The 21,697-nt window shown below is 36.0% G+C and overlaps 5 protein-coding genes across 5 annotated transcripts; 3 read left to right on the top strand and 2 right to left on the bottom strand.

The window, feature by feature from the left end:
* The first annotated feature begins 333 nt into the window (after nt 1-333).
* On the top strand, nt 334-3,312 carry LOC142975407 (acyl-CoA Delta-9 desaturase-like). The gene is made up of 4 exons (XM_076118222.1): nt 334-409; nt 1,088-1,218; nt 2,287-2,492; nt 2,717-3,312. The coding sequence occupies exons 1-4, from the start codon at nt 337-339 to the stop codon at nt 3,204-3,206; spliced, it is 900 nt and encodes a 299-aa protein (XP_075974337.1). The 5' UTR covers nt 334-336; the 3' UTR covers nt 3,207-3,312.
* A 928-nt stretch (nt 3,313-4,240) lies between these two features.
* LOC142975603 (acyl-CoA Delta-9 desaturase-like) lies at nt 4,241-7,190 on the bottom strand. Its single transcript, XM_076118548.1, has 5 exons — nt 7,070-7,190; nt 5,935-6,152; nt 5,561-5,691; nt 5,104-5,309; nt 4,241-4,900 (listed from the first exon to the last, which is right to left on the bottom strand). Exons 1-5 carry the CDS (start codon nt 7,084-7,086, stop codon nt 4,414-4,416), a joined length of 1,059 nt encoding a protein of 352 aa, XP_075974663.1. The 5' UTR covers nt 7,087-7,190; the 3' UTR covers nt 4,241-4,413.
* Nucleotides 7,191-9,223: 2,033 nt separating this feature from the next.
* On the bottom strand, nt 9,224-15,261 carry LOC142975406 (acyl-CoA Delta-9 desaturase-like). The gene is made up of 5 exons (XM_076118221.1): nt 15,137-15,261; nt 11,861-12,063; nt 10,730-10,860; nt 10,075-10,280; nt 9,224-9,845 (listed from the first exon to the last, which is right to left on the bottom strand). Exons 1-5 carry the CDS (start codon nt 15,142-15,144, stop codon nt 9,359-9,361), a joined length of 1,035 nt encoding a protein of 344 aa, XP_075974336.1. The 5' UTR covers nt 15,145-15,261; the 3' UTR covers nt 9,224-9,358.
* A 1,446-nt stretch (nt 15,262-16,707) lies between these two features.
* On the top strand, nt 16,708-18,077 carry LOC142975408 (uncharacterized). The gene is made up of 3 exons (XM_076118223.1): nt 16,708-16,743; nt 17,246-17,318; nt 17,564-18,077. Exons 1-3 carry the CDS (start codon nt 16,741-16,743, stop codon nt 17,926-17,928), a joined length of 441 nt encoding a protein of 146 aa, XP_075974338.1. The 5' UTR covers nt 16,708-16,740; the 3' UTR covers nt 17,929-18,077.
* Nucleotides 18,078-19,439: 1,362 nt separating this feature from the next.
* LOC142975215 (odorant receptor 82a-like) lies at nt 19,440-21,640 on the top strand. Its single transcript, XM_076117942.1, has 5 exons — nt 19,440-20,187; nt 20,308-20,407; nt 20,721-20,825; nt 21,213-21,371; nt 21,515-21,640. The coding sequence occupies exons 1-5, from the start codon at nt 19,535-19,537 to the stop codon at nt 21,563-21,565; spliced, it is 1,068 nt and encodes a 355-aa protein (XP_075974057.1). The 5' UTR covers nt 19,440-19,534; the 3' UTR covers nt 21,566-21,640.
* Nucleotides 21,641-21,697: the final 57 nt, after the last annotated feature.

The raw sequence follows: 21,697 nt of genomic DNA, 5'->3' as shown, positions 1-21,697 counted from the left end.
GTACGGAATACCTGAATTGTACACATAGCCAGTGACATATACATCAGATTAAAGCTTCAATAGAACAGTCTTATGAATGGTATATGCGGCGGACTAAATATAATGTCAATTTTCTCGCTCTTAGTCAAGGTTTCGTTACTGCAAGGGACAGACCCATGGGTCTAACAACATTGCTACTTTATTAAATAACAAACTACAGATAGAAAGCTTTATTTGCTAGCAATGGCAAAGTTACATCAAGAAAAATCTAAATTAAACGTAAATGAAACAGATATACATACACTAAAATATACAAAACAATGGAGATTTGTGTGGCGAAATGTAATTTTTTTCTCAATGACTCACATTGGATCCTTATATGCGTTTTACCTTATGTGCACGAACGCTATGTGGGCAACTATTTTATTCGGTAAGTGATCATAATCGTTAATAGTAATGAACTGTATGTAAGATAAGTAGAATAAGTGGGAATCAATGTTAATTCATAAAATAATACACTACTCAATAAACAAATTGTGGAAAAGTGTAGAAAATTAATACATATCTACTGACCTATTTTTTTAACAACACAATTTGTTATTAACCCAATCCGCACTTAGCCAGCGTGGTGGATTCAAGGCCTAACCCCTCCCTCGTTACGGAAGGAGACCCTTGCCCAGTAGTGGGACATAAATGGGTTAAATTTATTTTTTGTTACAAAAAAATTGTTTACTTACATATCAGTTAACTCGAAATATTTATATATTTATATAAATATATTGTTTTGAAACTTGAAACATTTGCTGTCTCGTTGTTATATTGACAATCTAAATAAAAATGTTTCAAATATTACATTATTCCTGATATTATTATTTCTAATACGTATAATTTTTACCCATTAATATCCCAATACTGGGCAAGGGTCAAAGGGTGCATCACGATGTTTTCCTTCACCGTTGGAAAAAGCGATATAAATATAACTTCGAAAAGTCATTGGTGTGTCGCCTCCTATTCGAACAGTTAACCGCTTGCGTTGAAGGTGCCAACTTATACCTATCGGCTATCACTGCTCTGTAATATTAATAATAATGCATTACGTTTGTTTCAGCGTATGTTTTAAGCACGGTCTCTGTCGTGGGCGTCACTGCGGGCGCACATAGACTATGGGCACATAAGGCGTACAAAGCAAAACTGCCTCTACAAATCCTTCACTTGATATTATTCTCTACATCGTATCAGGTATGTAAGACATTTATTTGACCACTCTCATTACATGATAGACCTACAATAAATTTATATGCAGAACTCCTGCTCCAATATCTATGACTCTATGCAGTGCTTTGCGGGCTAAGATCATCCGAAGCCTGGGGCGGAAAACTTTTATGTGACCCAGTAACGGTTAAACTAGAAAATCGTCCTATTCATGCTGAAAAGTTTCAAGACTAGAGTAGTTTAACTATTACTAACCTCTTTTTAACGCGACATGTGGAGGCCCCAGATAATCGAAGTTCTGGGTTGAGCCACCGCTGCCGCCAAAGGTACGATTCAGACCAACCGGCTCGCGTCGGGCCGGGCCGGGCGGCATTTTACAATGCGGTAAAGAACATTGAAATGTATCAACAGTAAATACAGTTCATATTTGCAAGCAACTTACGCATAGCTATCTCCGTCGGCATCCCGCGACGCGTCGCGACCTGTCGCAGAATGCATTCGGCTGTCGCGACGTCCGACCGGCCCCGACCGGCTCCGAACGGCGCCGTCGGCATCCAATCGGCTGCCGTCGGGTCCGTTCGGAGCCGGTCAGCTGTGCGTCGTGAAATACGAACGGAGATTACGGTGCAGCAACTAGCGAATCATTGAAGTTGTGTTCTTCAAGCGACAGTTAACATATTAAAATCAAAAATGGATACGGAAGAAAAACTAATTTCTTTAGTCCAGACATATGATTGGATTCCAGCGGACGCTGTCGGCTGCCGCGGCACGCGTGCGGCTACCGCGGCAGCCGTACGCATACCGCAGTAGCGGTATAGCTCCGAGGGACGCGTTCGGCTGCCGCGGCACACGTTCGGCTGCCGCGGCACGCGTACGGCTCCGTTCCGAGGCGTCGCGACGCTAGCCGGTTGGTCTGAATCGTACCAAAGAGTTAGCCACTGGATTAATCAGATTATATTTCGTTGTTGGATATCGATAGAAGTCCTAGCTACTTAAATTATTCTCTTCAAGCTCTTTAGAGCCAAATGTTGCTAAGTAACCAAATTATACACATGAATAACTAAAAAGAATAGATCACTTCTTGCATATTGGCAGGGTTCGATACACCAGTGGGTTCGGGATCATCGCGTACACCACAAGTTCGTTGACACGGATGCTGATCCTCACAATTCAAAGAGAGGTTTCTTCTTCTCCCACATTGGTTGGTTGCTACTGAAGAAACATCCCGATGTCACTACTAAGGGTAGCACAGTTGATATGACTGACATTAAGACGGAACCACTGTTGCGCTTACATCATAAGTAAGTATTATGTTAATGTAAATCTAATTAGCCCTCCAAAATAACAGTCCGTCCACGCCCAATGTCCGATTAAATTGACTGATAACATTACTGCTTTTTTCCCGAACAGAATAATATAATCTGAATGAGATACAACTTATTGAACATCTTACAGATTTTTTAGCAAAAATCTTTGCCACATCAAAAAACAAAATTATTAATATAGTATATACTTTTTTTTTCAGATTCTACCCTTTGTGGGTATTATTATTTTGTATTGCGATACCAGCATACATACCACTCCTATGGGGTGAAGATCTGACCAATTCATTCTTCATCGCTGTGGTATTTCGTCATACTTTTTCGCTGCACACTGTTTTTTTGGTAAATTCTGCTGCACACATGTGGGGATCGAAGCCTTACGATAACGACATCCTTCCTACGGAAAATAAGGCTGTGGCATTTTTTGCAACCGGAGAGGGATTCCACAACTATCATCACACTTTCCCATGGGACTATAGAACTGCAGAATTAGGAGGTTATATGTTTAATTTGTCTTGGCTGTTTATCGATATGATGGCTAAAATTGGTTGGGCGTATGACTTGAAGACTGTTCCTGAAGAAATGATTGAGAAGCGAGTGATGAGAACCGGTGATGGCTCACATCCTATTTGGGGCTGGGGAGATAAAGACATGCATGCTAAATATATAGAATCTTCTAAAATTTTATCTTAAAATATTAAAAGCTAGGTACTGTTGGTTCACTGTATCCAGGTTTTAGTAAGAATTTCGCGAATATTCTAATATTTCCTGGTTTGCTTTATGGATTAGCTAGACCATAAACAATGCCGTAGAATTTCCATTCTACGGCATAGTTTCCACTACTTTGAGGTACTGTATTTGAAGTACGTTTACAGTAAAACAAACACAAGTATTCATAAATGTAATTATATCAATATTTCAATATACATGATAAATATAGATTATAAGAAATAAATAAGTTGAGTTCTTTTTGTTTTTTTTTTATTTTCCAGCCCTTAGAACGTCTCTGCATGTGGTCATTTTTTATCGATTTGTAAACATTATATAAACTATCGCTGTATCAAATTTGATCTTGAGCCGTTTTGACATTAAAATAGGTGAAACAATCTCTTAAAATAGACAGTAAATCTCTAAAGTCTCTTGTAAATTATATACACTAACTGCCCCAAGAAGCTGTCAAATGTCCCAGCTCTGGTTACAATATTAAGTATAAAATTTTATCTTTTCCTTTGTCATCTTATATAGTGCCAACGATTCACGCCTTAGAAACAAATAGGTAACTCGGTGACGCAGGATCTATGCTGGCCAATCTTCTCTAATATAATCATCCACCAAACTTACCGAATATTATGACTATTTTCCTAAAAATCCTATTTTTTCAGATTCCTATAGCATTTTGATTTTATCGTGGTTACTCTAATAAACCTATTCGACAACTTAATATGGCCCTGAATAATAATATAACACTCTAGAAGGAGATCGAATAAATTGTTCTGGTAGCGATACATGGAATGTGTCTTCGCTAATAACAGTAAAAAACAGTTCTGTTGGTGATTCCACGCAGAAATATGAGAATCGGTCCGAATTCTTATTTAAACCTTTTCGACAATATGCTAATTCATTACATGCTTGTGTATATTTTGACTGGACTGTTATATTGGTATAAGTAAATAATAAAATTTAATACAGGAAGAAGGGTTAGTAAATCACAGCAAGGATTTTTTTTTTATGTATTTCTAACAGAAGAAGACGCTTTCTTTTTGATTATTTATTGCCACAATATTTAAAAACTTACACTGACGCTAGAACATCATACAATACTTATCACAAAATAACCTTAACATAATTAAATTCAGTCTAGACACCATATCATTCTTCAACATTTGTCTTCATAAGTTTTCTACAATATTTTTGCAGATTGTTTAAGCTCAGCTGTGAGATCTTTATCTCCCCAGCCCCAAACAGGATGTGAGCCATCTCCAGTTCTCATCACACGCTTCTCTATTATCTCCTCAGGAACAGTCTTCAAGTCATACGCCCAACCTATTTTAGCCATCATGTCAATAAAAATTAAGGACAAATTCATCGAATAATGGCCTAATTCTTCAGTTCTGTAGTCCCATGGGAAAGTGTGGTGGTAGTTGTGGAATCCCTCTCCAGTTGCCAAAAATGATACAATTTTATTCTCAGTAGGACAGATATCCTTGTCGTAAGGATGAGATCCCCACATGTGGGCAGCAGAATTTACCAAAAATATCATGTGTAGTGCATATGTATGACGTAAGATTACAGCGACAAAAAATCCAGTCCAGTAATTTTCTCCCCATAAAGGCGGAATATATGCAGGTATAATGATAGCAAATAAAAACACCCACAAAAAGAAATATCTGAAAGAAAAAAATTTACATTTATCAATCTAATTAAACAATGAAAAAGATGATATAATATTTTTGATTAGATTTTTTAGTTAAGGCACCGCGACAGAAACATTTCATTATTAAAATTTATTTCTGTATTTGCCTTCAATTAGGTTAAAAGTAATGGGCCTTAATTTTTTTTTCAATGCAAATGTATATTAGATTGAACTTACTTATGTTGTATTCGTAACATTTGTTCGGCGTCAATGTCGCTCATATCTATTGAGCGACCTTTATCACTGACGTCAGGGTGTTTCTTCAGCAGTAACCAACCAATGTGGGAGAAGAAGAAACCTCTTCTCGAGTTGTGCGGGTCGGCATCGGTGTCGCAGAATTTGTGATGAACGCGATGGTCACGCACCCATGAACGTACTGAACTCTGAAACATGCAAAACAGATACTTGAAACTGTTTGCAAAACAGATTCGTTTCCTGCTTCCGTCGTTCAGCTTCCTCACGCCTCATTTGTAGCTCAACCGCACATAGATTACATCAAGAACATCAGCTACATTAAAAAAATCCTCGGGATGACGGAAATAGAAGCTTATAAGAGGTGTGGAAGTAATGTATAAACTAAGAACTTTTCTAAGTATGTACGTTTGAAATAAGTAGTATGAAAGACAATACGAACCTGATACGATATAGTGAAAAATAATAACAGAAGTAGTCTCAGAGGAAAGTTAGCTTTATATGATCTGTGTGTCCACAACCGGTGCGCGCCGGCTGTGACGCCCATGTTAGAAATTTGACTTAAAACGAACGCTGAAAAACAAAAAAAACATAATCAAAATAAACACAGGCTGTTGATATGCTTAAAATGTAAGAAATAAATTATTGGTTGTGTTTGCCTATATCAAAATGTCACTATATACCCATTTTTACTAATGGCCTTATTTTACCAAATTAAAAGTATCTAGGTCGCGATGACGAAATAGGAGTTATTTAAATTCTGTAGCGATGTCTTAATTATAGTTAGAGACTTAGTGTTATTAGATGAATTCTTACCATAAATAATAGTTGTCCACATAGCTTCTGTGATCGCCAGATAAAGTCCGTAAACTGCAAAGATGTGATTCATGGAGAATACTATAACATTTCTAATTGACAGTCTCCATTTTCTTGCGTCCTGCGCCTTCTTGAGATCAGACTCATTTTCGTTTCGTTTTACTGTATCATTCATTATACCTTTGCTCGGCCAGAGGATTTTTCGTAGCGTAAGTAAACTAAAAAAAATACTCGCGATTTAAAATATAAAGTAAATAATTGGGGATAACTTGAACTTTCGCGCGAGGTCGACATGGTTTGCATAATGACGTTAATTACTGTTGCACGTAGGTACTTACAATCTACATGTATGTTTCTATGCCTGCTTTTTTTTATTGTTAAAATACACCTATAAGCTTCAGAGTGCGGCTGCGAGTACGTATATAAATGTGCATTACATTACATTTTTAGTCGTTGTAATTTTTTGAGATCGCGTAGCTATTAAATGCTGAAAAAACGCGTCCAAAGTAAAAAAACCTTTATTTGGACGGCGATTTTTTTTTCAAACCAGAAAATATAAATTATAATCGTAATAAAACCTCTTTGACCAATACTAAAGTGAGCAGCCATTAATTACTTAGCCTTACCAAAATTTGGATTTTTATATGCAACAATTACATGCATAGTGCAATATCGTCAACGTAAATTATTTACTAACCAATATATTTAGAATTAAACTAGGATTTAAATAATAATGTGCAGTTAATCAATTTTATTATCTTACATTTTATAATATAAGAGCAGTGATAGCCGAGTGGTATAAGTTGACACCTCCCACGCAATTGGTCGCAGGTTCGAACCCAAGGCAACACACCAATGACTTTTCGAAGTTATGTGTGTATTAGAAATAATTGTCACATGCTCCAACGGTGAAGGAAAACATCGTGAGGAAACCTTGCATGCCTAAAATTTGTTTAATACATTTATTGAGGGCATGCAAAGTCCCCAACCCGCACTTGGCCAGCGTGGTGGACTCAAGGCCTAACCCCTCCCTCATTACGGAGGAGACCCTTGCCCAGCAGTGGGACAGTAGTGGGTTAAATTTATTTATTTTATTTTTTATTACATTTTATAAGTATACATGTATACTACTTACTTGTTTACTATTTTCATGTCCTATAGTTATTATATACTTCTTATCAAATCACAGATATTGTTAAAATAAATATTTCTGTTCGAACGCTTTCTTTATAATGACTGCTACATATTGTGACAACTTACTTAATACTTCGTTTGAGGAAAAGTTGATGTATTTTTTCTATTCCATATTTACCTAAATGGAAATTTTCTCTATATGTTCATTGGTCATCGCGACGCACACAAATTTATTGTAATTTAAGGAATCTTACTTATATAGGCTGTTTTATTTTGATATGAAAATTTACTTTACTAGATAGCTATGAATGTTTTAATAAGTTCTTGTTTCACAGGTTAGGTACTTGTTCAAGCTTAGATATACTAGATGCTCGATAGGGCAAGGCGCCCATAGCCAGTTGCGTTCACCGGTCGTTAAACGATCTGTGGGTTAAGCAACTCTTGGCGCGGTCATTCCATAGATGTGTGACCGCATAGTGGTAATTGAGCTGGGAGCTCCGTGCTTCGGAGGGCACGTAAAAAGTCGGTCCCGGCTGTTATCTACTAAAATAACAGTCGTTGAGCCATGTCAAAGGCCTCTCGGGCGGCTTGAACAACTTATTGACGCTAGGTTGGCCACTAACCATACGACAAAAAAAAGGGACCTATATTGATACGATACGAGGTAACCCAATACAATTGATTTTTGTGTCAATACAATAACATTTGGAATCCACGTGAATCCGGAATTGCAGTCTCAATGATTATAAAAAAAAACACTCTGAAAAAAAAATCTTTCAAAATCTAAAAAATATTTTATTAAGATTTACTTAATTTAAAACACGTATCAATATATGTGTTACCTGCTGGCAGGTTTGATGTTATAGGTACTCAGTGAGTACGTTCGTGTACAAGTGTGCCACTCTTTGTTTGCCAAAGTCAGGCAGAGCCTTGCCGGTGTGGAGACAGCGGCTGAACACGATACCAGCTTAGCACGTGCATTGTTGAAGTTTTGCACAAAATGTCAGTAAATAAATATGATGCACACTATAGATGTATAATTATCGGCCGTAAAATAAAATTTATCTGTATAAGTTTGTATTTAGAAGTATATAAGTATGTTTATCAGTTATTTGGTTACCATAGTACAAGCTCTGCTTAGTTTGGAATCAAATGACCGGGTGTGAGTTGTCCAATGATATTTATTTATTTATTTAAAAGAGTTTTATAGACAGTCAATGTCTTCTTTTACTTATTCAGACGATTTTAATAGTTGTAAAAATAAGTATTTTGAGGTAAAGTAAGCGGAAGAAAGACGATATAAAATAAACATTCTGTATAACCAATTGAAATGCATTTTACGGGACATTAGGTAATTAGAAATACGTTTCTACAAATACTTACACGAAGTAATTTTATTTGGTTTTCCTTATATTCAACAATCTCTTACGGCAGCTTTTATTTCCTTCGTCATTAATAAAACAGTGCGAGAGACAAATCATACGATGTAAACTAAGGTGCCGACAGCATTACTTCAAATGAACATATATTTATATTCCATATTTATTTAGTAGGTTTATGTAAATGAGCCACGAATTAATCGTCAAATTCTTTTTTTTTCATTTAAATGTGATTATATTTTTGGCACGTGTATCACTAATGACGACTTAACGATTTTTTGTACAGTTTTCAGAAATATACAGAGGAATTCCTGAATAATTCATAAGAAATCTGTGATGTGTATCAAATATGTATGTAATTAAACAGAAGTTTTGGTCTATTTATGTAACACTTTATGTCATTTTATTATTTTCACTTTTCACAGAAAACCTTTTGGCATACCAACGCTCATTTAGCACACATTCAAAACACCTATTTTTCGTAGCTTGATAAATAGACTTTCGCATTAATTTAATATCGGTAAGTGTGATGGATTGGTTTACATTATTTTTTATTTCTAAAAAACAGAAGATATTGCCAAAGAAAATACGCACGAAAGCAAACTGATTACATGATTTTCAAAGTACGTTAACCACAAAAATAAGAAATACTGTACAAGAAAAAACAGAAGAAATTGTTTTTAAATATTTAAATAGATATAAGTACTAACAGCAATTACTAAATCAATTTATTTCATTACAATAAAAATGTAGATTACGGTAAAATGACCATTTAGGCAAACATTATTCATAGACATGACAAGGAACGAATTGGTATAACTAATTAATTAAATTCAACATTATTGCCACGAGACTCGTGGAATATTGAAACGTGACCACATTTTTATTCGGCTACTGTTTATTATGTTATTTTAGCGTATAACTGTAGACTCTCTATCTTCCAACATTATGTCTGAATCGTTCCATCCCCACACCGGGTGGGTTCCGTCGCCGGTCCTCATGGCACGACGTTTTACCAGCTCTAACGGTACAGATTTTAAATCATACGCCCACCCAATTTTCGTCATAATATCAATAAATAATTTGGCCCAGTTCAAAGAATATCCTCCTAATTCACCAGATCTGTAGTCCCAGGGGAATGTGTGGTGGTAGTTATGGAAGCCTTCTCCAACGGCTAGTAATGATACAGACATGATTTCTACTGGACGGATGTTTTTATCGTAAGGTTTGTTGCCCCACATGTGCGCCGCCGAGTTTATCAGCCAAGTGACATGTAATGTAAATGTGTAGCGAAGAAGAACGGCTACATAAAAAGCCACCCAAGCTGTCTCTCCCCAAAGTGTAGGAATTATTGTTGGCAACACAAAGCAAACTAGGGTTACTAGCTTTAGATAATGTCTGAAAAAAAACAAGTGATTTTGATAAACATAATTCAGTATAGTTTATTATATTTCTTATTTAATGAGTCTGTTGTGTGAGTGAATTGTTTGTAATGTACAGTCGTAAAATTTTGTATATTTTAGGGGTTTTAAAAATATGACGTTGTTAAGCGACTTTTGGAGCTGACTGTGCCTCCTAAATCTATTAACTATGAAATAAAGAACATTTACATCAAAATATTACTTACTTGTTTTGAAAATGTAAGAGAGGATCTTCAAGGAGATCACTCATGTCTATAGTCCGCCCCTTACTTAGAACATCGGGATGTTTCTTGACCATCAGCCAGCCCATGTGGGAGAAGAAGAAGCCTCTGTGTGAGTTGTGAGGGTCGGCGTCAGTGTCGCAGAACTTGTGATGCACGCGGTGGTCCCGCACCCACTCTACCACTGAGTTCTGTATACATTGAGATGTGTGATTACAATCAGACTATCTCCATCACTGACTGTCAGATTAACGCAAAACTAACAGACATAACAATATAAAGAACAAAAAAGTCGATCAACAACAAGTTGTGCCAGTGAAGCGCAGCATTTGCGTTCGAAATGACACATATTTTTTCGTCTTTGTATTTGCTTGGTCTTTTGTTTTAAATTCGATTTTTTAAATAATTTATTCAAATAAAAATGTTTTAAACCTCTGAAACTTTGTTTACATTCTTTATCTCGTCTGATTGGCCTTTCTTTACCCACATCCTATTATTCCTAGTATTCTATTCCTAGTCCTTTTAGCATAAGAGTCTACGTCACATAGGCAATCAGTTTCGAAATAGAAAAGAGTTATAGCCCGGTAAAGAGGAAATCATAAGCCCATAGATCTTTAATGAAAGTAAAGTAAAGATGTACCTGAAAAGCCATTGTAAAGAACCATAAGAGGATAACACGAAGAGGTAATTTAGCTTTGTATGTTCGATGTGACCATAGCCTGTGTGCGCCGGCTGCTATACTTATTGCCGTCACCACATACAAAATATACGCTGAAAAGTATTAACGATTATTATGATTTCTTGTACCTATACTTAAAATAATTAATTTTAATATTACTTTATTATACGACTAGCTGACCCGCGCAACTTCAGTTGCGTCACATAAGAGAGAAAGGGTCATAATTTTCCCCGTTTTCTTAACATTTTTTACTGGTACTCTGCTCCTAGTGGTCGTAGCGTGATGATTATAGCTTATAGCCTTCCTCGATAAATGCAGATTAGCTATTTTCATCATCGGCGATCGGCAATTAAATCGCTTTTTGGAAGCTAGATGGAGCGACTACTATAGCTACTACTACCTACTACCCCCGCACACTTAAATCGATAGCTGAACTGTGTAGGGATGACGGAGCAGTCGCGGATACGCGCGTGTCAGTCGCCAAGACGATCGCTATAAGGCACTGATCACCAATCCTAAAAGTAGCTACTCTGATTATACCAAGTGGAGTGGAGTTTAAACTTTGATTAAACATCGTAAGGGCGCGTTTCCACTATGTCGTAACGATTAATTTATCGTTGGACGACTGTCGTCTCTAGCTGTTCCCATTATAACAATTGTTTTTCGACTGCCTCCGTGGCGCAGTGGTTTAGGTCACCACGCCGATACCACTGCATCGGGAGGTCGTGGGTTCGATCCCCACACGGAGCAATTATTTGTGCGATCCACAAATAATTGTTTCGAGTCTGGTTGTGCTTTGTGACCGTTGTTTGTATGTCCCCGCGACACAAGAGCAATTCTTAGTGCGGGAGTTGTCTTTTATTTAAAACATAAAACATGTTTGTCGTGCACTGCAAAAATAGTCGTAGACGACAGTAAGTCGAGTCGTTCTTTATGTGAACACCTCAAACATATACGCCACGACACTTAAAACTACACGATTATCTGTCGTCACGACATAGTGGGAACGCGCCCTAAGTCCGGAGCATTTTACTATTAAGCCTAACGACTCAATAGCGAAATGCGTTAAGGCGTAAAAGTAAAATTACTCACCAAACACGCAGGTCTGCCATTTGGCCCGAGTCATGAACAGATAGACGCCATACAGGGCACCTATGTGCAAAATCACGAACATTATAACGTTCCTCCATACTATTTTCGATTGAGTCACTCGAAATCCTGGTTTACTTTCCGAAGTAGCAATTATTTTAGAGGCTGTAGCTGTGCTTGTCAGTAAGGTGCGATCAGTCATGTTTCTGTAACAGAAGAAAATGAATTAATTGTATTATTCACCTTTCTTTATTTCTTGTATTGACGTGATTTTTGTCACAAAAATAAAACAAAATGATGACTAGGAATTAAATTAATTTATAAAATCTTCTACTAATTATAAATGCGAAAGTTTGTATCTATATTTCTTTTTATTAGTTACTCTTTCATGCATAGGTCGAAGAATTAGCAAACAGGTACGCTGGCAAAACTATTTCGTATACCATGTACTTGGATAAACACAAACAATAATTAAAATATTTCTTTTACAAAAAATATTTTTAGGGTCCTCCCTTATTAACTACTAGCTGACCCGTGCGGCTCTGCTCGCGTGAATTTCGTACTGTTGCTTATTCGTTTGAGCACGCGAATTGCGAAGCACTACACACCTTCACATAAAAATGCTAACAACTCTTTTGTCATCTAATGGTTATTTACGAAAGGGACCCGAAGAGCACACAATGTGACACAGGCTCAGGCGCGCCTGATTTCCTGTGGTTACCTTCTTTTCCGCTCTCGTCTGTATCCGTACCAGTTTACAGTGTAAAATATAATACTTTATTATACCCTGACCATTGCTTACCCGTCTGGATTCAGAATATTATTATAGGTACAGACAGACCTATCTGCGCCGGAGCTCTTCACACGCGTAATAATGTAGGTATACTTGCGATGATACGTCCGAAACCGCGTAACCCGTTATTATTTTTTATATATCATCCGTTGTTTATTTTTTAAAACTTACGACATAGTCTGTTTCATAGCTATCCAATTTATCACCTTGATGCAACCAATTAATTTGGTTACAACGAACTACAACGCCATCTGTTAGTTGCGGCGAACAACGACAACAAACGAAATTACTCGATTTGCCATCTAGGATATCCCGATCGCACCGGAACCACGTAAACCAACATTTTTGAGTAATATATCATACAACATTTATGTTTGAAAATCTTATAAATGTATAGCCTGTTTCAAAGGTATTTTTTTAACAATAAAGCAATCAAAATAAACTAATTAGGAAAAACATGCTGTGTTGCGGACTATATCGCCATCTATTGGTTGGTGCGAACAGCAGGTATCGATACGGCAGGCACCGCGTTAACTATATTATTATGCGAATGTTGTGAAATGGCTTGCAACGCCATCTATGGTCTCTTTAGGGAAACGCAGGTTCAAACGAATTCTACGTATTTTTTTCAATTTTCTAAAAATCTATGAAATTTTATGCGATAAAGAGTATCCCAGTACATGCTCCACTACTTATTCTATGCATATACCAAATTTCAGTGCATTCTATCCGGTAGTTTTTACGTGATAGCGTAACATACAGACGGAGGACAGACAGACAGACAGACAGAAAAGAAAATTATAAATTGCAGATTCGGTATCAGTATCTGTTACTAAACATCCCCCATTGGTTTTTTTTTAAATATATTCAATGTACAGAATTGACCTCTCTACAGATTTATTATAAGTATAGATAGTCAAAAAGAAAGCCTGCAAGGGCAGCTAGAGATTAATAAGATGTGTAACGTGTATTTTTGGTGTTACTCTACAAATGAACAACTGCTCTAACTAAAAAGAAATAAAAGTATCACTTGAATCACTGTGTGCGTAATATACAGGTTATTTAATTTATTCTTCGATCAAATAAATAAAAAAAAGCTTAAAAGTTGTTTCATATTCTATTATATTCAAATCAATTGAGTTAGGAACCAATAAAACGTGCCGATGGTTTGCTTTGAGGTACTCTTTCTAGTATTTTCTTTCTCATTCAATTTATGCATTGTAAAAAGTCCGATAATATGTTGTACAAGGAATTATTTTAAATAATTTAGGTTTCAATGACAATGACATTGTACTATGTAGGTAAATGAATATCGTTAAGCGTCCACAAAATGTCTATTATCATGCAAGTAATTTATTTTACTGACGATCGTGAATATAAACATCACTTCCCCGCGATACAGGCATGCTTAGTGTGGGGACCACGGCATCCGTTAGATTTATACTCAGTTGTAGGATTGTGGTAGTTTGATATTTTGATCTCACTGTAAATTTTTTGTGTAAGTATTTTGTACTAAAATAAACGTTTTTCATTTTTCATGAGCCGCGGTAGTGGTCTAAGCAAGCAAGCGGCACACTTGGTCAAGAATTCGTATATATCAAGGCAATACACAAATATATATAGTATTTATGACTACAAAAGTCATAAATACTTTTCTCTGTTTAATAACTGTTTTCCGACAAAACGGCACATTACCATTGCTGTCCAATAAATATCTATCTGATAAGTGCAATTTTCAGAGATTTACCTCACACTAATAACTAGCCAAAATATCGAGTAAACAGGCCTAATTAGAATGGTTTGATTAAATAATTCTATTTTTAATAGTTATTCGGTAACATGCAAATGAAACTGTTCTCTCCTGTATCTCATTATTTACAAACATAAATAGAATTTACGTAGTTGAGTCGTTTCTAAGCGGAAAATTGTTCAATAAATTGAAATAAACTATATTTAAAATGAAAAAAAAGAGATTGATCTTATGATGGAGCTTAATTACTTAACATTTAAGTGCATTTTATCAAGCATACATACATAGGTATTTTATAGACGTTCTTTCAAAAATAATTTATATTATTTTGAAAAACACAACCGAAGAGACCCTTAAAAAATGGAAAATGATTTTCCAGACCCTATATAAGAATTGAGCAGTGATAGCCGAGTGGTATAAGTTGTCACCGCCCACGCCAGTGGTCGCAGGTTCGAACCCGAGGCAACACACCAATGACTTTTCGAAGTTATGTGTGTATTAGAAATAATTATCACATGCTCCAACGGTGAAGGAAAACATCGTGAGGAAACCTTGCATGTCTAAAATTTGTTTAATACATTTATTGAGGGCATGCAAAGTCCCCAACCCGCACTTGGCCAGCGTGGTGGACTCAAGGCCTAACCCCTCCCTCATTACGGGAGAAGACCCTTGCCCAGCAGTGGGACAGTAATGGGTTAAATTTATTATTATAATTTATTATATAAGAATTACTTACATTGTCATGTTCTTCTTAACCGCAAAAACAGCCTACGTTGAAGAAAAAAACCTTTCCGGTCTCAAATGGTTAAAAATTTTTAAACAAAAAATTAGCGAATGTCGACAACTTCTTTAATATAAAATGTTCTGTTTATAACTGATGTAAAATCTACCTGCTCAGTCCTTATAATAAAATAATAGTATTTTAGAATACTATTCACAAATAAAAACTTGTAGGTATGTTTGTTTAGGTTAATGTCGAGGCTGTTTTCCTTGGTCACGGCATCACGCGTGAATGGCTGGATCGATTTTACTAATTCTTTTTGTGTTGTATTTGTTATTATTAGGAGAAGGTTCTTACGGAAAAAAATATTAAGAAAATCTCTCAGAAATATTGAGAAATAGACATTTTATTTTGCATATTTTAGGCGGTAAGAATTTCGCCGGGTCATCTAGTTAAATATAAATGTCAAGGCGAGTGTCGCCTCCCGTAATGAGGAGGGGTTAGGCCCTGTATCGAGGGTTTTAGAAGATTTAAGTAACTCACCTAATATATTTACTGAAATTACCTTACTTATACGTGTTATCAAAGTTCCGCATACCTACAAAGGGCACATACTTGAATCTTATGTACGAGTGACTAAAGTGAGGTAGTCCATCTAGAACACCCATTCGAATAGCACCTTGACGAATTGCACGCAGCCTATTCGACGAATGGCAACCATCAATACATTTGGCAGGTGCTCTTCCTGGACTGTCACGAAAGCAACTTATTAGTCAATTTCTTTTCAGCCGAATTTCAGGTGCGGTGTCTATCTTATATCTAAAGGGGATAATTACATGAAGCTCCAAGCTGCTATTTTAAGATGAACCTAAATCGCAAGGCAATCTGCGTGACAAGTTATGAGAAGGATTTATACGCATTTATTTATTTACTCACAGTAAGGCTATATATTTTTTAAATAAGATACCTAATGGTGATAAAAACACATAAAAAGCGAAAACACTGTTAATTAAATCTTTGTTTATTTATCATTAAGATTATTTTCACGATAGCGTTAACAATAGGATGCAGTTTTTTTACATTTTATTATGCCGTTTTTTTAAATAATATTTACTATCAAAAATATGATAACTAATTACTGTCGCCGACATGACACTTTCAACGATTGTGATAATTTGAAGCTGCATATTTTTTAAAATTTAATAAAGACATCAATGAATATAAAATACTTAGGTAATAATTTTTTCATATTAATGTTCCATTAAAATCATAAATTTAGTATTGCAAGTACCTACCGTCAAAAGCCTAATAAAGAATAATACGTTTTAAAATATTAATAAGAACCTGTATCTAAATATATAGTTAACTAGGTAGATATGTATGTATGTACCTAGTAACAGCGATGTCACAAAGGTCGGTATGTCCTTGTTCGCACAAAAAGCTTTTAATCATGGAATTAATTGTGAAATCGTGATGTTGAACTATATTTGTATTACGTGATTCTTTGTCTCCAACAAACTCAGACTAATGTTGTAAAAACTGAACAGGATGGATGTTACGGTATAAATGGGAAGGAAGTTGCCGAACTTAGCCACAGGAGTGAGCACTGCGCTACAGATATGGTAAGTGATATCTCATATTATTAGCCCTAGGTCCGAGTTGAAAGGGATTTGGATTTCCGATTAAAATCTTTTAACTATCAGGTTGAGGAAAAAGGTTTTTTCGAATTGTAGTATGTATGAACTTGTAATATTAATCTCTTTGGCTTCAAGAATAGCAAATGAGTTCATTAGCTTTCTTTCAGCGAGCTCGTGAGGTACCCAAATATCGAGCTTTTTTGTGTAGAGAAAAGATTTTATTACAAATTCATATATACCTACTATAATGCGAAAAGACCTTATCCCCGACCTAACATTTTCTACAGAGACATTGAAAATTACTTGCTAGAATTGTGACTATAGAAAATGGTGCAATGGAAAGATAAAAAAAAATCTTGTGGAATGTGTAAAATACTTGTTTTTCTTATTTTTTGTTATAGGTAAAAACGCAAAATACAAAAAAAAATACAGAACTTATTAACTTTTCGCTAATAGGTACTTAATGGATGTCTTCTGTTAATTTTAGGAGAAATTATTCTTGATCGTACTCATTGCAACGGCGGCAGGAGCAATAGCGTCGCGAAATGTGCGCTCTCCAGGTAATCCTGCTTATATTAACAACATATTAGTATAAAGTTATGTTGTACTATTATCAGTTCAGTAGAAAGCACGTAATAATATAATATACAAATTAAACAATAATAAAAACCTCAGTTCCAAACCTGAATTTCCGATATAAATATTTTTTGTTTATTTACAAGTAGCATTGCTGTGTATACGCATTAAGTATAATTATCACCATATTCACAATGCAGTGTTAGTAATAGACCCTTCCCTCCTTCAGGTGGCAGCGGTTGGCAAGGAGGCAACAACTTTGGCAGAAGCTCACCAGGCCTGAGCCGGTCTTCTGTCACCAGTTGGTCAAGCTTTGGAAACGGTCTGAGTCGATCTGCGGGCAGTGATGGCTCCCGAGGTGCATGGGGCCGGTCTTCCTCAAACTTTGGATCGGATAATCAAAATGGAGACTGGGGCAAGAGTTGGCAAAGCGTCGGTGCTAGGCGATCTAACGGATATGATTCCAATAACGCATGGTTAGGCCGGTCATCAGGCGTTGACGATTCATTTGGTGCAGCTAACAGTGATTACACAAGCGGTTGGGATAATTCAGGATACAACGATAATAACGGTTGGCAGAGCTCAGCATGGTAGAATTTGTTAACTTAACCATGAACCGTATCATGCATTGTTAAAATTGGCTATGAAAACTTTTTATTTTATCGTTATATTATGCTTTATGTAATTATGCAAGCTTGTGCCTATTTAAAGATACATATTTAAAATAAATATTTTAATCTGCACTGCATTGTATTGCATTTCAAAAGCCAGTACGAATTCACTTTTTACAGCGAGGCACTTATCCAGTAAATACGACTTAATATCCCAAGGTAAAATCACCAGATATTATTATGGCACTAGTTAGCGGGGCATGGAAAAGGCGGGGTGTTGCGTATTAAGCTAATTGTCAACAGGCTATTAGAGTAAATATATAATTTTCCAAGTTACCGTAACGATGCTAAAGCTTTCTTTTAATCACGATTGGTGTTTTTCTGACCCTTTTTTTTATTGCGACAGCGCCTGATTATACTATAAGAGCAAAGGTTTCGTGTACCTTAACACATATTATAGTTTTAACTAAGTGCGATCTAGATAATAATAAGTAAGTAAATAATGAACATATTAAAGAAACTAAGTGAGCTAAATGATTTCTTCTCATAAGACTCAGTCTAAGATTTTAGAAAATCACGGCAAGGTCGAAAGTAAAAGAGTATCCTGTTAAAGTAATTTAAGTTGAACTTAGAAAGTTATTGTTGTTTGTTTTAATTACGATAATAATCTGATAATTAGGCAACAATTATATTATTGAATCATGAGTTGATAGTATAGCCAACAATGTCACAGTGCGACTAGCGGGTGGGCTATTTAAGAAAAGTTTAATTATATAATAATTTTTCATTTCACCGTATTTAATAAGTAACTCTCTCGAAAAACTTATAGGGGACTTTATAGCTTGACCTGACGACAGAGTTAGAACTTAGAACCCTTCCCTTCTGTATAAGTGACTACTGCTCAAGAGCAGTAGTCACTTATTTCTCTGTGTACCTATGTAGGTACTTACTTGTAACAGTCACCTCTTTTAACTTATTTATTTGTGATTTTTGTATTCTTTAAACTTCCTTCTTAAATAAGTCGATATACCTATAGGTAATCTAATTACTTAGAAGTAATACCCAAACTTATGTAAAGCAATACATAATCTGTTGGTTTTGAAGTCACACTTTGACTGCAGCATGAAACACATAATCAGCGAAAACATAGACAGTCAATACTTGGTAAACATAATTATGTAATTATAACACAATTCATTCATTTTTTTGTCATTTGTTGCTTTCTCGACATGTGGTCCAAGGTAGGCCTACGCTTATTAGGTTCGCCGGTTCTAGGTTCCTAGTAAACTTTCTGAAAACTTGATTTAAATACCTTAACTAAGTAGATAGTCGTTTTATTAAAACACAAAACTGCTGTTAACGTTTTTAAAACACATACTTTTCAGATAAAATCTTGGGGCTTTTGGAGAAGCTCTTCAAACACCAAAACGCTTGAAGATGAAACCAGTACCCTAGTAATACTACTCAGCAGCTTCATTCATAAGACAGGTCTCTCGTCATACACCACCGTGCATAAAGTACACTGGGCTTCAAATGTCGCCACGTTTTGTTTCGTGATCACTTGTATTCTGCAGGTCATTGCTCTTTTCATGGCTAAAGATGACCCTGACAGGCTTTTTGAATGCTTCAGCGTGCTCTCCTTCTGCGTTATGGGAGTTTTCAAACTCAGCTCTTTACGCAATAACCACAAGGGATGGCGTTTCCTTCTCAATCAAATCTCCAAACTGGAAGATGAACAGATAAACGGTCGTTTTACTTCAGACCTAGATTATCAATCCGATGACGAAGAAGATAACAATTTTGCTTACTACGTCAACAATTATACAGCAAAGTTTAAAACTACTTCTACCATCCTGCGAAGAATGTATAGTTTTACATTAGTTATCTTCATAGTCTCTCCATTTGTGGAGTATCTTATTTGTATTGTTCGTGGAATGGAATGTTTGCAGTATCCACACATTCTACCAGGGTGGGCTCCCCTCGATGATATAAGTATTTTTGGCTATTTGATCACAGTTTCGTGTGAATTCTTAGCAGCTGTGTTTTGTGTTTATGTTCATATTGCATTTGACTTGACTTCGATCGGGGTCATGATATTTGTCTGCGGTCAGTTTTCTATGTTACGTGATTATAGTGCATGCATCGGAGGACGAGGAAATATATGTAGCATTACGAAAAGAAGAGATGAGCGAGCACGATTTCGCATTAAGAATTGTCAACGTACTAATATAATACTTGTTAGGTAAGTGACTATGCTACTTATTTACTTTGATCTAAGTGGGAAACAGGTGAATCCTTTTGTAAGTAGGTAATTCTAACCTAACTAAGTTCCTGCCTAATTTTTATATTCTCTATTTTTCAGTTCAATCACCGAGCTTGATAAATTGCTGAAGGATATCATTGGAGTTTATTTTTTTATAGCTACGTTGACTTTGTGTTCGCTTGCAGTACGACTTAAATCGGTAATTGATTTTGTTTATCATGGTCAATAAGATTATTCTGTATGCTGTTTTCGTTTAAGCCACCTTTAGTCAATAAAGAAACATACATACATGCACATAATTATACATTCATAGGTACTACTACTTGCCCTGAACACCAAGAATAAAACCTGCTGTTTGCTTATTGGGAAAACGTCGGTGCATGTGTAGACTGTGCACATGCTCCGACATTTTGGACTCTAGACACACGACTTTTGTAGTATTAACTAAGTAAATTATTGAAGTAGTAGGTACTTACCAAAGTATATGTACATTACATTTATATTTCTTCTAGGAAGAGATGAGTGTAATGCAATTAGTCTCGTTACTGCAATACATGTGCGCCACTCTGACGCAACTTTTGCTATTTTGTCGCTACGGAGATGCAGTCTTGAATGAGGTGAGTCTATTCTGATTACATTACTATCATTTTCTTTAACAAAGAATACTAATAAGTGCAAGTAAACAAAGATGACGCTATAGAAAGTATGATTACTACTGGAGGTGTGGTCATAGGTTCGATTCCTAGGCATATTTGGCTATAAATAGGGATTTATAGTAATAATTGTAATATCTACATTGTGTTCGCAATTTTACATATATAAACAGCATAGGTGTAGGTAAACGGCGAACGAATTATTTACTTTTAGTCCCATGAACAAAATTTTCTCCGTATTTTTTGTAACATTCGGTACCTCCAGGGTGTTATTGTTAATAAAAATGCCTATATTATTATTACACCAACTAAGAAAGCACTTAAAGTAGTAAGCCCTCTATATAATTTTAGAGTTCAGTGGGCATGGCCCAGGGTCCGTTCGGCGCGGCCCACTGGTGCCTAAGCCCTCGCATACGACGCGACCTGGCTCTCCTCGGCATCGGCATGATGCGCCCGAGGCATTTACGAGCTGGACCTTTCAATTATCTGGATCTACCGTCTTTTGTACAGGTGACAAGTTATCATAAAAGGCCTAGTGTGCTTAAGAAATTAAGAATTTTGTGTATTATTTGCGTAATAAATCAGTTTTAACCCATTTTGCTACGCGCCAGCTTTGTTTATTGGGTAATTTTATGTTATTGAATTTGTTACAGATAGTTCGCACTGCGTACAGTTACTACGCAGTATTGGGTAAGAAAGAATGAAATGCCGAACCATTCCGCAGCAATCGCTTCAAACGCAACGAAGATCCACCAAATATCGTCATTAATTAAAGATAGCTTGCTATATTTACGAGTTTTGTGTAGTTAACAATAAAAATGTTATGTTAAAATAAA

This window comes from Anticarsia gemmatalis, chromosome 9, assembly GCF_050436995.1.
Source record: "Anticarsia gemmatalis isolate Benzon Research Colony breed Stoneville strain chromosome 9, ilAntGemm2 primary, whole genome shotgun sequence".
NCBI lineage: Eukaryota > Metazoa > Arthropoda > Insecta > Lepidoptera > Erebidae > Anticarsia > Anticarsia gemmatalis.
Note: the sequence above shows the minus strand (reverse complement) of the source record. Positions and strands in the feature narration are given on the sequence as shown.